This window comes from Bombus vancouverensis, chromosome 11, assembly GCF_051014615.1.
Source record: "Bombus vancouverensis nearcticus chromosome 11, iyBomVanc1_principal, whole genome shotgun sequence".
NCBI lineage: Eukaryota > Metazoa > Arthropoda > Insecta > Hymenoptera > Apidae > Bombus > Bombus vancouverensis.
This window is the reverse complement of record NC_134921.1, coordinates 8,322,703-8,338,665: the sequence shown is the minus strand read 5'-3', so window position 1 is coordinate 8,338,665 and position 15,963 is coordinate 8,322,703. Positions and strand designations below refer to the sequence as shown.

The window sequence follows — 15,963 nt, the reverse complement described above, 5'->3', positions numbered from 1 at the left end:
GGATAGTTTAGAGGTACGTGGACAGTTAATTTTTGACAGAATGTAATTTAGTTAGAAAGGTAGGGAATATCAGAGGGAAACCGAGTACGGGAGATTTTATTTTTTGTTGGAGCTGTCGTGGCATATTATGACACAGCGTAATTTACCTGCGAAAGTTAATACGCAATTTAAAAGTTGGCATCTATAAGTGTGGAACTTTATGCAGCATTCTTGTTATTTAGAGAATTTATTACCTTCGGCACTCGTTTTACTATCAAACTATGAATAACGTAGAGCAGATTTTTTCAAATTAATTTCAATATGTTATCGATAAGGTTGTTATTATTATTGATAGATAAATAATTTACGTTCCATATGATACACAACTTTTAGTCGTCTCGTTCATCAACCCCATGCATTGAAAAATTGTATTGTTAATAGAAACCGACTAAAATATACTTATAAGCGTTACATCAGTGCCATAAGCATGATCTAAAAGTACTTGTATACAGGGTGGTTGGTAACTGGTGGTACAAGCGGAAAGGGGGTGATTTTACGCGAAAAATGAAGTTGAAAATATAGAATAAAAATTTTTTTTTAATTTTCTTTTTTTTTTTTAATTTTTCCATCGAGACAACGATCTACAGTGAGATCCGTTATAACGAGACGCGATAAAGTGCACACGTACCGAGCGAAAATTCAAAGTCGATTTTCTCGAAAACAAAGCCTCAAACGAAAAATTTTTATTCTATATTTTTGACTTCTTTTTTCGCGTAGAATCATCCTCTTTCCGCTTGTACCACCAATTACCAACCACGATGTATATAGAAATCTACATCGTGACTCTAAAGAACAAACAATATTAAAGAGAATAATATAGCAAAATGTAACTATACGAGTTATGGAAAACAATTAGTAGAAATGCGTCTCAAAGTTACATTTAACTCTCCACGATCTTTCCGACGTATTCAACGTTTTCATTCGCGACAACGTCGTTATATGTCAAAGAATAAAGCAAGCGACGCAGAAAGACTTTATCAACATTGTGCTACGGTCATAATTACACTGATATGTGAACCTCCGCGCAAAATACCGCGTCAAATTACGTCAAACAAATAACAGTTTGGCAACAGCTGCCGAAAGAATCGCTTTATATTTCCGCTAGGTATCGGTCCTTCGCCTTGTGTTCTTCGAGAAAACGTCTTGACAATTTTCAACGTTTTAATGAAACAAACTCTCCTTCGCTTTTCTCTTATTTTTCCTTCTCGTTGCCGAAGGAACAATTTACCGACTGGAAACGAAGAAGGGGAGCGAAACTCGCGGCGGGATTACTCGGTTGACGGACCGTTTAGCCGTTTGAATTACCTCCAACAAATATTTATCAAGTTTTACAGAATTCATTATCTCGACAAGGAAGCTCGAAGCACGCAAAAGCTCGGACGGTTTAATTGTGTAAAACCGGCGAATTACGGGGAATAAGTCACTGGCAGGAAGCGAATACGCGGATAATTAAAACGACTCGGGGAGGAGGGAAATGTGACGTAACCGGTTTTAAATTTCCGCCGATTCTAATTCCAGCCATTCATTTTTCCCTTATTAACATATTCCGTGGTTCGCCGTAACTGTTACGTGGCTGGATGAATTGTTGTTTGTGGCCGCATTTCGGAAAAATTTACCACGGTTTAACCGTCGCTTTAACGTTCCTTCGCGTTAAGCTCGCATCCCCGCACTGTCGCAACTCCTGTAGCGTTCTGCCAGCTGCGCAAAACAATTTCAATTTGCCCGCCGCACGCGAACACACCGTGTAAAAAGCGTACACGCTTAATTTCACCGTAGTGTCACGCGCTATCTCGTTTGCCCGTTTTGTCAGCGAAAACTGCATCGCGCATCCGATGCACGTAACGCGCACTCCATCAGCGCAGTTCGTGGCTAAGTCGGTTACGCCTCCGCTGGCAAAAAGGTGTGACTTACGTGGAACAAGTGATTATCGCTTTATCGTGACCGAAACTGTCGTCAGAATGGAATTTATCAGACGAGCCGTAGATAATAAACGGCCAAGCGAAGGGAAGATTGGGATTAACGAAGAATTTATGCTATTCCGGGTTTTTAGTGGTACGTTTAACCCTTTTGTTCGAGAGACGTTAGTCGAATAGCTATGTAGGCACGTAGAAGTAGGAATAGGAGTAGGTACTGGTGGATAATAGTTAAGGTTTAAGTTTGCAGAATTGTTGAATTCATTTTAAATTAAGACGTAGCAAACATTCATTTTGAACATTCATCGTGGCCGTACGTCTCTGTAACGAATTTGTAGAAATCAACAAACAAGTGGACTAAATTACATGATTATGAAAATGCAGAGATATTTATTGTTATAGTGCTGCAACGAAATAAATTAAATAATTGCTGGATACATACGTTGGCCCGTGAAGTTAAATAATTGTTACATGCTTCGTCTTTATTAATAATTTGAACAACCGAGGATCTGTTACTTGTCCGATATATCGTAGTTGGAAAAATGAAATCAGATAATTGTTGCATATTATTTGACATTTCGTAGCTAGAAAAAAGTGAAATTTCTGCGGTGGATGTGGTATCTAGAAACCAGTCTCATATGTAACAAATAAAGCCACCTTTGAGAACAACGGAGTTAAAAGACAACAAACGATAGTTCAATCGTTATAACTTTGAGAATTTCGCAGAAACATTCAGGATGCTGGAGCGCGGAATAGAGCGAGTGTGGTAGTTGGAGAAGGGTAGCACAGTCGTTAGCAAGCGCAGGTTCGAAGACCGTATTGTTCTGTAGTTCCTGGAGGATGTAGGAATTTCTCTGGGCAAAATTCTCCGAGGCAAAACATTAAATGTTACAGTATATCCCGTCGTAATTAGTATATACAATATTAATTAATCACGAAAGTAGCGTGAATCTCGCGGGAGGCGAAGATTCCGTGTTGGAATGAACGTGGTGGTGCGGCCACTGGAGATAACAGTCCAATTAAACATTAATAGAACAACTTGAGCGAAATATGAGGGCTCCGTTTCGTTGTTTAATTCGATTGAAAGTTAGTAACACGCGTGTAGGATATGCGCAACTTGCTCGAAGACACAGACCTAACGCGTTTACGTCAAATTAGATAAGGCGAGAAACGTATGGATCTGCTAAGGAAGTTCGTAAATGCGACCACGAAACTAGGCTAAAACGGAGAGGCGAAGGAATAAAAATGCGTACTAGTTCGTAATGCAAGATACGAGGGTAAAAAAGGATTAGAGAGAAAAAAAGAACGGAGAACATGAACAGAGGTAAAAAAGCAAACGTAAAATAAAGGAAGCAGTAGAAACGGTGAAGACGAAGAATAAGAGTGAGAGAGAGAGAGAGAGAGAGAGAGAGAGTGAGAGAGGAACGAGGAGAAGGAGAGAGAGTGTCGGTGGGAAGGGTTTTCTTTAACCCGATAAAACGTGATCCTCGCTTTATCAAGTTAACGTAATCCACTTATTTTCAACCAACAACTAGGTGGGTTGTGGAGGCCGTCGGATGAAGAACGATCGTGGAATAGCGAGTGTGGGACGAGATTATGCAGGTGTAAAGCCTGCGGCAGAAAATACTGCCTTTTAAATTAATTTCAGGGAATGTTCGTCGTCGTATACAGAAGCGACGAGCTGTTTGTCCCTTCGCCGTGTAATTCCACTCCTCTATATCTCTTTCTCTCTAGCTTTATACCTTGTACGTCTCTTCGTCTCTTCCTCTCTGCCTCTCTCGTCGGTTCTCTAAATTCTGCCCCGCCACACCTCACGGGTTTGCCCAGGCCTTCGTCTATATCACATCCTGCCGGTTGGACCGGTTCCAATTGCGAATTGAACCGTTCGTAACTGTTGAACGTGAATTATGGCGTTTATTTATTCTGCCCTGTCCCTCGTGCCATTCCCCGTTGGCTATCCTGTTCGCAACCATCCATCCTACAACGCCCCCGAAATCAGTGCTTCGCGGACGATGGCACGATTGTGTAACGACGTCGATTTCCCTTGATTATAATCGAATCGGTCAATGGAGGATCGTTGTAAACCGGGCCCTGTTAGGCCACAGATTGAAAACGATAGAAATAAATAATTATTTTTAACGTCGAATCGCGTAACTTCTCGCAGTTGATCGAGAACGAGAGCTGAATGAGATCGATTCATTGCTGCGTTTTGTAGTTCGTCGTTTGCTGGAAACAAGACAAGCGAAAGAAGTGCAGCTTCGATTGGTCGTGATGGATTGGACCTATCTCGATTGGAAGTGGTCACATCTGCTATACCTTGCTTGGTTAAAATGTCCCGTCTAACATTTTCAGACTGAAAAGGACTTCACTTGAGGTTTTATCATCTTGTTTATACCAGTTTTTCCATTTTCTCTTACCTTCTACTCTATTCTTCTTCCTTCGTAACTCAATTAATTATGAAACTAAATGATTTTCAAATTCATCACTCAGACACCACTATGATTCTCGAACTTGTACATAATATCGCGTGACGTTAGAGAGTGGAATATTTCCCTTTCTCCTGTGCTTTGGAAGCTTCTTTCCATCCCTGCGTTATATTAATAGCATCGCCTGGTGAGCGATGCAAACAAAATATCCATTTTGTCTCTGTACTACTATTCTACTAATTCTCTATCCATATTTTCATAGCATTTTTCTAGCTTGCTCCCATTTCACTCCATTATCAACCGATATACGTACGTTTGTTTAGAAGCACAATTTGCCATCGACATCCTGAACTTTCGCATAGCACGCGACCGCGCTGGCACAGAGAAAATCGAACCAACAGAAGCAACAAAACGTATCATTCGCGCGGGACAGTGGGCGTCGGTGACTTATCGCCACGCGATGTATGCGTAAACATGTACAATCTTCATTACTATACCACCACCATTATTCCGTATCAGAGCATCGCTGGTCCGCCGCGTGCAAAGTTTCAGACGTTGTCTGAGTGGTTTATGAATACCGCGACACCGGGGTGAGTGTGACCGTGGAGGATGACTGGGGTCGTCGAGATGCCAGTGAAAACGCAGGGGTGGTACCAGGAAGCGTTTATCAACCCTCTGTGCCTGACAAGCGCGCATACAGACGTGGAATATATACAAACGCGGATCTCTCGTCTGCTTTGCAGATATTTCTCTCGTTCTCTATACCGCGCAACAACGTCATCGTGAGGCGTTATAACTCAAATGCCAAGACTCCTTTGACTAGTACGTATTCGCACAGCAGATATTACTTTTATACACGTGATACCGCATCAGTTGCTCGAGACAAAGGCAAAACACATATGACGTTTCGAAACAACGAAACGTGGCAATTGTTGGACGAGTACTATGTGCGCTTCAATTTCGTCGCAATGACAGCAATTTTCGATTCCCTCCTCCTTCCCCGCTTTCCATTTCATCCCTATCTTCCATACAGACCTGCTTTTTCCTTTTTTCTTGCTTTCTCGTAATTTTTTGCTTCATTGGCCCTCGCGGATTTTCCAAATGGAAGGATTAAACGACGAACTTCCGCGAGAGAAGCAAGTTTTTTTGTGATTCTACATTTGAGCTTTGTACTTTTTAAAATCTAGAAATGTTGCCCTTGGAGGAGTTCTCGGAAACAACCCAAGCGATACGAGTAGAATCTCCGTTTTCTATTTTTCTTTTTTTTTCTTTTTTGTTTTTCAATGTTCAAACGATGTTTGAGAAGAAACATTAGAAAGAAAGAAATTATTACAATGCAGTACCGTGTGCCGCGGTGTATTATGAATTACTCGACTATCAATTCATCGTGCGGTGATTTGTGATGGAAATTAATTCATGGCAAAGCGGCTAATAAAATTTCCTCAGCGAGATTTCAGGTTTTACGAGGCAGAACCGCGATGAGAGACATGACTGATCGCGGTCGCGGGTGTCATTTTATCAATGCATAGCAAGGCGAAAGGACATTGACTAATGATATTACCGTAGCAACTTATTTGTTATCGAAATTGCCTATTACTTACTCTATTGGACGATATGTCTACCGTCTCGTCGATATCGCCGCGGCCTATAGCAAGCACCAACTCGTCTTCAAGGCTTTCCATCGATTGTTGCCGACGATATTTGTCTTCGTAGAAATGATTCCACTCCTGTTGCTGAGATACTCGTACACAAAATTAACCGCGATAGGCATCCTGCGTGGAAAATTTGTCTTCCCGGCCAATTTCGTCTCTGAAAATGAAAGCTCACTCTTAATTACACCGTCGGCTCGGAACGAAAAAATATCTGCCCCTTCGTCAGAGATGGAAATTTTACGAAACGCTCAGAATTTGTGGAAATGAGATAACGAAGATGTCTCGACGTTGTTTCTTGGAATTTTACCCTCCCCCTGTTTCTATTCTATTTCATCGAAACTAAGCAGTTTTCCGGATAACGCTAGATATAGAAAAGAAAGCGGAAAGGAAGGAAAGATACGCAAATAAAACACGTCTATCTCGATTTATTCGAAAGTTATTCATATTCTATCATAGATAAATTCATATTTATATTCGTCATATGTAGATAATGCAGTTGAGATATTACGGAACCAATGAAACGTAAATATAATTATCAGACCAAACATCCGAAAAGCGAGTGTATTGCATTTGCGTGGCACGGTGATAATGGTAAAATTGTAGGCGAGATCTTAGCAGTGGATAGTACGACACGGATAGTCATCGATAATATTGGAAATTTCTTTCTTTCATTTTTATAATACTCGGCTAACGAAACAGCTTTGTGTTACGAAGAAGAAGAGATTGGGATTCGTGGCGCCAGGCACGCAAGATCCGATTAATGGCAGTTCATCTCGGTGTAGGTATCGGAGATAGCAATCGCCTGGTGATTAATTTGATCGTTTGTTTCGCGTCACGTACACGCGCATGCATAAATATGCTCACGGACAAACACACAAGTTCGATTTAATTGAAAGGCGAAACGCGTGTCCCGGGCTTCGAAGATATTAATTAGCTTTCAGAGTTAATCGCGTTCTCCATGATGCCTGCCGCGGTGTTCACGGAATCTATGCGTTTTCACACGGTCCGCAGTAATATCTCTGACCGCACTCGATCAACGCAAAGAGGTCGATGACCCCGGGTAGATAAATCATCGAAATCGGCCAGAGAATTCACGAGGTTCGACCGTTCTGCTTTCCGATAATCTCTCCGTGAATCTCGGTCGAAGATAAAGGAAAGAGGGAGAGAGAGACGACGGCTATTGGTATGAAACTTGGGGTTTAAAAGATTTATCTATTGACGAGAACTGAATCGATATTAATAACTGATCCGTATCAAAGAAAGCAGAAAGTACTTTCAGTAATTATTATTACATAAGTATTGGCGGGTTGGCGAAGCGAGCGGAGAAATTGCTTTGATATTGCCGGAATTGCCGAATCATTGTGTGGCTGGCTCGTTGAACAATTCTACGAACAGCTCTCTCCCTCAGAGTAGACGTTCGCGTTTGAAATAAGTGATTTGCCATTGCGACGTACAAACGGCTGTGATTTGTACAAATCATCCTTTGAATCCAGCTCGTTACCAAGCTGCTTTGGCAAGTGTATCGCGTATCTGTACATGGAATCAATATACGTGTTTCATCCGAATAACAGTCTGAGCACGCGTGTTATTTCAACGATACTGTGTATCGAATTTAATTGTCCGTTAATTTTCCAGCGACACAAATATTGAAATTATGGGAAGATAAAGGCGAGAGAGAGAGAGAGAGAGAGAGAGAGATAAAGCGAGAAGGAGAAAGAGCAAGTGCAGGAATAATTTTCGTGTAATAGATTGCAATTTTTGTACTCGAATCTTGTCGCCGTCGCATAATTATTATTCATATTCCATTGTTATTTTACGCCGATGTTTAATTACGCCTTTCAAATATTCCGATCGGCCGTTTTTAATATGCTCGTATCAAACATTTATTTTCACGTTGTCATGGAGGAAATAATTTTTTCGAGAATAATTTACATAGATATCGCGCTCGAATCGATCTCGCCTCCCTTTCTTTAGATTTGTATCCGGTTGAAAAATATTTGCAAACGAGATTATTAAACCTTCGCTTATGCAAATTCATTTCATCGTGTTAAAAAATGAAATCCAGATAGAGAACGTCATCCTGGAAATGTTATAACAAGTGCGTTATTTCGAATATTTTTTTTTTAATTATTATTATTCTGCGTGCATATAATACGCGCACGGATTGTGCCGCGTGTGACAAAAATATATAAAATATTCAGTTGTCAATAATTAAAACAAATATATCTAAGTTCCATTCAATATAAATTTGCTTAAAAATTTTTCACAACTAAATGAACATCAGGGGTGATCATGGCGCGTTTTGTCAAGCGTAAACCGACTAATCTTTCGTATGTATGAAACAGGAAGCTTTATCGTGTTAGACGGAAGAATTTCAGGGAAAATTGGAAACGATTTTCCTCATACCACGAAAATGTACCGCGTATTTTTTTCATCCGAGTTTCCGTTCCCGTGTTCGTCCGTAGATTTGCCCGTCAGTCCCGCGGCACCGCTCTGAAAGTGCAATTAATCCATAAAATAGGTATGCGCGGTGTGCAACGCATGTTCAACAGCAATTTCATCGTCCAGGCTTCTCTTTGTCCGCACCGAAACGGTCATACGGTATACGCGAGGAAACGTGACACGGACATTTATTCAAAACACCACGACGCGTTTCGTTTGCACGTCGCGAAAGTGCAATTCGCTCCTAAATCTTTCCCCGCTGCAGTCAAGGGAAGATTTACGTGTGTGACACAATGACTGTTTCAATGACAGCGTGAATAATACAAAGGAAAATGAAAAAAGGGACAAAGTTCATTGAGGGCTTATCTCATATGTTAAATCAGGGCAAAGTTATTGCCTTCTTCCTTTTCATTCCCTTTCTTGTTTCTTTTTTTTTTTTCTTTCTTTTGAAACAAATAAAATATAACGATGAATGAGCAAGGTGGATACTATTCATTTATTTTATTCGTTATTTGTTTCTTTTTTTTGTCGTAGTCAAAGAGAAACAATGTCAGTGTTGATAATATACTAAGTATAAAGTGATTGATTCGTTACTTGCTACGTTGACAATTAGACAACACGAAAAACAAAAATAATCATTTTGTCTTAGTTTTCGCTATCGATTGCACGAGTTTGAAGTATTTAACATCTAGTTTAATACCATGTTAATTATATTACACTCGACGAAACTTATGATACTGTATTGCTGAATTTGTACTATCGACTGGTGGACTAAAAAATATTTCGTAAATTGAATTACTGGTCGTTAAACCGACCAATCTTATCTTACGTTGCCTACGAAAGACGTTGAACTTTGGTTTCATGAGCCTTGTAACGATAATGTTGAAATTCAACTAAATAATGACAAACGAGTACCATTGTAAGCTCGTTACAGCGTCGGAATGACTATAATTTACAACAAACCGCGATTCCACAACCAACAACGTAATACCCAAATACAATATGCAGTTAGCTAACCCTTTCCTGCCCAACCTTCTGCGGTCTAGTACCGTCAAACGAAAATAACGGAGAATTTCGACAGCCAAGTTGATGCGTAATGGCAGCAACGAGAACCTGACGCAGAATAAAAATCAAGAAGGGCATGCTATATAAAAGAATTCACGTACCATATAATTAATTAGAAAATTAATGGAAATTTTTTTCAGTTTAAAGCTCGTCTCTACTTTCTCCCTTTCTTCTCTCATTGCTTCCATCAACAGCGCACAACGTATACATATGTACGTACATACGACTAATTATCAAATTTAAACAGAGATAATGCATAATTCTAATTAAAACATTCGCGAAATATGAAACTTCAATAACAAACTAAATGAGATACTTTTAATATACTCAAATACTTCTATATTAAAAAATTCCCTACGGTAAAAAACATTTGTAAAAAATATTTCACCGAAAATGGTCGTCGTAGTTGTATATAATCAAAATCCTAGTTTAGACTTTATATGTTAGTCTAATAAGCCTGCTGCTTCGAATGTCTCTAATCGTTTCAATAATATCCGTTGGAACAGCGGGTTATTGTATCCAGGATGATGATAATTGTCCATATTTTCCAGCAAGCTGTCCAAACTCTGCGCATCCTTTTTAGCAACCAAAGCGAACGGCAACGTGTTCATCGATGATATCATTCCGTATACGAGTCGTTCGCTTATGTACTTCTTTATTTCCTTCAAGGTAGGCGGTTGCGTTTTGCAACCGATTTGCTTCATGGTGGCAACCAAAGTTCGCTGATACTCTTCGACTAGAGAATCGGTACCGTTGTTGGAAATTTCCTCGTTGACGCTAGTGTTGAGGAAGTAGAGCAGGTCGATTGCCGGTGAAGTGTAGACAGGGATTTGGAAATCCACCTGCAATGTCGATCGAATTTCGATCGATGTGAGCCGGTACGAATTGAATTGGAAATGAAATCTGTGCAACGCGACGAGGAACGAAAGAAGCATGCGAGGGTTCGTGTTTAGGAAATCATCGTAGTCGAGAGTTTGTGCCCGTAGGCCCTCGTCTCCACGGGACAGGTGGGGAATGTACCTAAACGCGATCGAATGGGATTTATTGCATTATTCATAATGCAGCGTCTTCCACCAACGTGAAATCAGGATCTTTCGATTCGCTGCTTCTCGGCCTCTCGCGTTAAAATAAATGTTTAGTAATACCGTGTTGTCGAATTAATTCAACGTAGTACGTTATGCAACACGATTATTATGTAATGGAAAGTGTTAATAATAATTAGTAATCTCACTGTGTTGAATTGAATCGTCGAATTGAATAACCGAATACATAGTGCGTAACGTGAAATGATGATAATGTATTTAAAATATGTATTAAAAGGTATGTGTAGTTACTTACGAAGATGTGATCGATAGGTTTGTCGTTTTTGTCGTATCGGAACATCATGTTGTTCGTCCATGCGTCACCGTGGTTAATGACGTTGAACTCATCGTCCTTGCGTTTCATTGACTCCAAGCCCTTTTCAAACATTTTCTCAGAGAAGTTTTTAACTTTCTCCGCGTACCTGGAGACATCAGGAACTTTCGACACGTCGTCATCGATTCATTTCCAATAGTATAATAATTACGTGTTTTTATTAGTTTCACCTTTTTCCATTTTGTGGCCAGCTTTCCATTGCATTTGCAAGAGAGGTGCACGAGATTTTAAAGAATTTCACTATGTCCATTGTACTTGCTTCATGAAACATTCCTCTCCAATATAAGTTTTTTTGTTTTGGTTCCTACGGAAGCACAGATTATCGAAGTATTTAGCACAGTTTCAATATCAATATTAATTAGTATTAAGAAAAATTAATTTGCTTAACCATTTTACTGCTTAGTCAATATTGCAGCTGATAAAAAATACATTTTTAGCTTGTTGGTATCTGGGCCTAATGGAAAGATATTTTATACAAATTTTACTATTGATTCTAATGACCTGTTTGGTGTGTAATTGAAAATCAAATTATAAGAGAAGTACCTTTCACACTGTGATGTAGCCTTAAGTAGTCGTGGTTCGAAAAATTGTTTCATGTAGCAGTCAGATGTGATTTAAAGATTAATATAAGAACAATAAGACAAATTGAAATATACATGAAACGTATAGATACATATAAATAATCAAATCATGGCTTTCTAACTATGTTACTTTAGTGAGTATTGAAAAGATTAATAGTAAATATGACGATCAAATTGCAAATCTTTATGCGTCCATGGGAATAAAGATGCAAAAATGTAAAAATATAGAAATTACGATACCCCTTTGTCATATTTGATAGATGATACAATTTTCTGCCAATATCATATTCTTTTAATCGTATTCACAAACAAGATACTAACATGCATAAACATTCGTAGCTAATTACGATTTAGAAATTGAAACTTATCATTCGACATAATCATTACCTTCTCGCATAAGGCGACCGATGCAGCGTGGAATCTCGCCAATCCTTGAACAGCCAGTTTACAATGATCCATATCGAGACCAAGTTGACGATTGGCCATACGAAATCCTAGTGGAGCCAGATCTTCCAGTATCAAACACATCGGTCGTTCCATTCTTATGTAATAAGCTTGCGCACTTAAACGATTGCCTAACAATTTGTTCATCTTTCGCAGTGTATTTGTCATCATGAAGATTTCAAAGTCGAAGATTTGTATGTCCATGATCTTAGAAAACGTTCAGAAATATCTGTCGTGAGATAATATAAGATCTGAAGTCGCCTATCCACATTCTTTATAAGTACAACCTTCCCACACACACTCTACCATTTTTAATAATTAAAAGATCGTAAAGATAGTTTTTTACATTAGAAAGCTTATTGTTCGGTTACTTAGGAAAGTATCTTTGAAAAATTTACATTTGTAAGTATTTACCATTTCTTTCCTTGGTCCCTCGGCTATCGGCTCGAACTTGAACAAAAGCGACTTTTTTTCTTTGACCTTAGTTTTGCCCTCATTTCGCGTGAACTCCGCCACCACTCTAACTAGATCACTAGCGTAGTTGTCACCTACGGCAGTCGCAGGTTTCGAAATTATATCGGTCACATTGATGGTACTGTCGAGCTCGGCGAATCGTAGGACCCTCTCGGCGAAATCGGCGTTCAGCCATGTCAGGGTCTCGTGGGCCATTTCTGAAATTGGAATCGGAATTGCAGAATTTCATCGGCGAATCATTGTTCTTGGTGGAGCGTCAGGAAACACGGAAACGATCCATTATAGTAACTTATTGCTCATGGCCAGATTTACGATATCGCGGTTTCCTTTCATTTTCTTTTCATCTCCCTTTCCTTTCTACTCTTTTTAACCTTCTCATCTGTTTTTCCTCTCTTTATATGCATATAAATATATACATATATATATATGCATATATATAATAATATATAATATATGCATATATATTTACATTCGTCTCTCTTTCTTCGATTCGTACTCCCTTTCGACTCGACGATTTCCTCTTCGAGCCTCGATATTCACAGGGATCGTTTCTCGCGTTCGAGATCGCTGTTTCAATTAGAAACGTAATGGAACGAGGCGTCTCCTTTTCATCCCGCCTCCTGCTTTCCCCTTTCGGCGGTTTCAGCGCGATGCAGCACGTTTCACTGCCGAAGGTTCCATCGAACACGATCGAATCGTGGTATTTTAAGGAAATTTACGACCGGTCTCTCTGGAACGCGAACAAAAGAATGCGTTCCTTTTTTTCATTTCTTCTCTTTTTACCATTTTTTAATCTTTTTTTTTTTTTTGTCTTTGGCCACGATCAACATTCGCGAAAAACGAGAAACTTTTGTACCAGCAAGTTCGCGAACGTTTCGAGAGATTTAAATCAGAAGTCGAATAGTGTACACGGAACTTTTTAATGGCCATGGATACAGAGGATTTTAACTAAGTGTATTTAACTAAAGTTTCAACGATCACGTGGAATGTGCTGGTGCGAAAGTCGAAGTGGAAGATAAGAGAGAACGTTTGGAAAAGTACATAATTCGTTGCGTATATCGATAGAATTTCGTTTTGATATCGATTAACTGAAAAGGATTGAAAATAACTGTGCCACTATTCGAGGTTATCGAACGCTTTTTAGATCACGCGAGGGCACTTAGTATGAATCGCACGGTTGATTATTCTCGCGGAGAGGAACGAAGAAATCGAGGGCAAACGATTATGACGTTCCTCTTTTAGAAATCCGGTTCTTACTTTTTTTCTAGTTCGAACATATACATACATAACGCAGAAAATGTATTTGAGTCTGTTATTATTTACAACACTGTATATAAATATATATATATATATATATTTATATAGATGTTATATATATATGTTGTACAAACAGTCACAGTCATATATATATATAACATCTCCTGATATCCTGTAGCGTTCAATGTGTCCTTTACAAAATTAATTTCATTTAACATATCCAGGCGTGATCAATGATTTCTTGAAAATATTGAATTGAAAAGATTGAATTGAAATGACGTAGAGAATGTATTTGAGTCTATAACTATTCTCGGCACTGTACATATATAAATATAAAACGATGTCTTATACTAGCGATGACTCACAACCGTTCCGTAAACAGCCCACAGCATAAAATATTTTCAGAAAATAGTTTCACAATTCGACAAAATTAAGAAAGCTTGATGCTCACTTATGATCGTTAAATATATGTTAATATATGTTAATATATGTCGTCTTAATATATGTTAATAATTTATTTACTAGTTTCGGTTTGATGAAGCTGTCGACAGGCTGTGATACATAAACATTAATCACGCAATTAGAACGGAAATAAATTCTTTTCGTTTTAAAATTCCATTGAACACGTTAGAACTGTTTTTATTCCTTCCGTTTGCTCACAAATGCCATCATATTACTTTGACATTATCTGAACCTTCGGTAGTTTTGCCAAATTTTGCATTCTTCGTCGTTTAATGTCATTCGTTGATTTTCCACTATATCGTACACTGTGTATATTTTGCATGCCAGATATTCTACGCAATCGGAATAAGAAACTCGAGAGTGATGTGAATTAAACAAACTGGAAGAGCACAAGAGTCGTAAAAAAGCAAACACGATTGCTTTCGCTCGTACCTGTTTCACTAGTTTCACTCGTTTTTCGTAAATCTTTTTGTAATACCTTGCACTGATGAATCTCGCGCGTTACTTTACCAAAATACAACACGATAGAACGTAACGAAAGAAGAAACCACGAAAAATGTAGGTTATCATCGGACACTAACCTGCGAGAGATTGAAGCAAATGATTTAAGGCGCGTACACGAAACTATAATCACTTTACTTTGCCTCCGTGAAGGTCTGATACGGAGTGAGCTACGCGGAATAGACGTGTCAGGTTTTATACGGCCAATCGCACATTATTTATGCTCCAATCAGAATTTGCCCGGATCGTGAACGTCATCTATCGTGAAAACTGTCTGATAAGAATTAAGCGGAATAAGATGTGCTCGACGAATAGCATGGCCACTTCGGATTCAGTGCTGTTTGAAAAATCATTGTTTCGGATAACTTGGAGATAATCACAATTTTCTAAATATTTGAGAAGCGTATCACTTCTTCAGCTTCTAACTGGACTCTTATCTCGGATGCCTCTTACAGTTAACCTTTATGTTCTAGCGTAGGCAAGACGTATCTGGAGCAAATTATTTTGATATGAACAAGATGCAGACTTAGGCTGACGAAAGTATTCGAACACTCATAAAAACTTTCTTTCGATGCATTACATACGAAACATGTTTAACATTACTGTAACGAGGTACGATGATCAGGATTGCATTGATAAATGCACGTAATGCCTATATTCATAAAAAATCGTCCAAGGAAAGTGTATAAATAATTTGGTAAATTGCTATACGTTCAACATTCATGTTGTTCATGTTGTACACTTTTACAATAAACGTCTGATAACTTCTGTATACATTTTCAGATTGGTTTTACATTTTACTAACAAAATTATTAATATTAATCACATGTTACAATATATATATATATATATATATCTTATATATTATATATTATATATATCTTATATATTATATTATATATATCTTCTATATATCTGTGATAAATATTCGAATATTTTCGTGAATCAGCGTCGATAACTAATAACGAGCATAATGAACGGACCGCGGAAATTTATGCAAATTCATATTTTTATTCGTATAATTAAAAATATAGAATCTAGGCGGAAATACTACCTGTTAGATGTCATAAATATTGATGAGCGGGTCGATCGCAGTTCGATAGACGGAGAAGGTATAAAAAATAAAGAAGATATAAAAAAAAAGACTTTTTAATATTCTATTTTAGATGTTTCGCATATCATTCTACGTTATGTGCATTTTATCTATTTTTGTATTTTCGATTGAAAAATAAGTCTGGTATCCCGCTGGGAGTAGCCACCCACATGATAATCAAACAGCCAAAAAATTCTA

General features: G+C 38.4%; 3 protein-coding genes across 9 annotated transcripts in view; 1 reads left to right on the top strand and 2 right to left on the bottom strand.

Moving 5' to 3' along the window:
* The window catches only part of LOC117153205 (neuroendocrine convertase 1), a 163,004-nt gene extending 154,198 nt beyond the window's left edge, over positions 1 to 8,806 (bottom strand). Inside the window, exon 1 of the mRNA XM_076622951.1 lies at positions 5,980 to 8,806. Within this exon, the coding sequence (XP_076479066.1) occupies positions 5,980 to 6,060 (81 nt within the window). The 5' untranslated portion in view covers positions 6,061 to 8,806. The remainder of the gene's footprint in view (positions 1 to 5,979) is intronic.
* LOC117153221 (zwei Ig domain protein zig-8) overlaps positions 1 to 15,963 on the top strand; it is a 176,770-nt gene that overhangs the window by 26,890 nt on the left and 133,917 nt on the right. The gene's annotated exons all lie outside the window — the stretch shown is intronic.
* Positions 8,946 to 14,903, bottom strand: LOC117153220 (uncharacterized). 3 transcript variants are annotated; one of them, XM_033327051.2, is made up of 6 exons: positions 14,753 to 14,903; positions 12,393 to 12,649; positions 11,922 to 12,185; positions 11,124 to 11,257; positions 10,876 to 11,041; positions 8,946 to 10,379 (listed from the first exon to the last, which is right to left on the bottom strand). In XM_033327051.2, the coding sequence occupies exons 2-6, from the start codon at positions 12,645 to 12,647 to the stop codon at positions 9,981 to 9,983; spliced, it is 1,218 nt and encodes a 405-aa protein (XP_033182942.1). In that variant the 5' UTR covers positions 12,648 to 12,649; positions 14,753 to 14,903; the 3' UTR covers positions 8,946 to 9,980. The 3 variants fall into 3 exon arrangements, with proteins under 3 accessions (XP_033182942.1, XP_033182943.1, XP_076479068.1); XM_033327052.2 differs by lacking the exon at positions 14,753 to 14,903 and adding an exon at positions 14,604 to 14,746; XM_076622953.1 differs by lacking the exon at positions 14,753 to 14,903 and adding an exon at positions 14,232 to 14,589.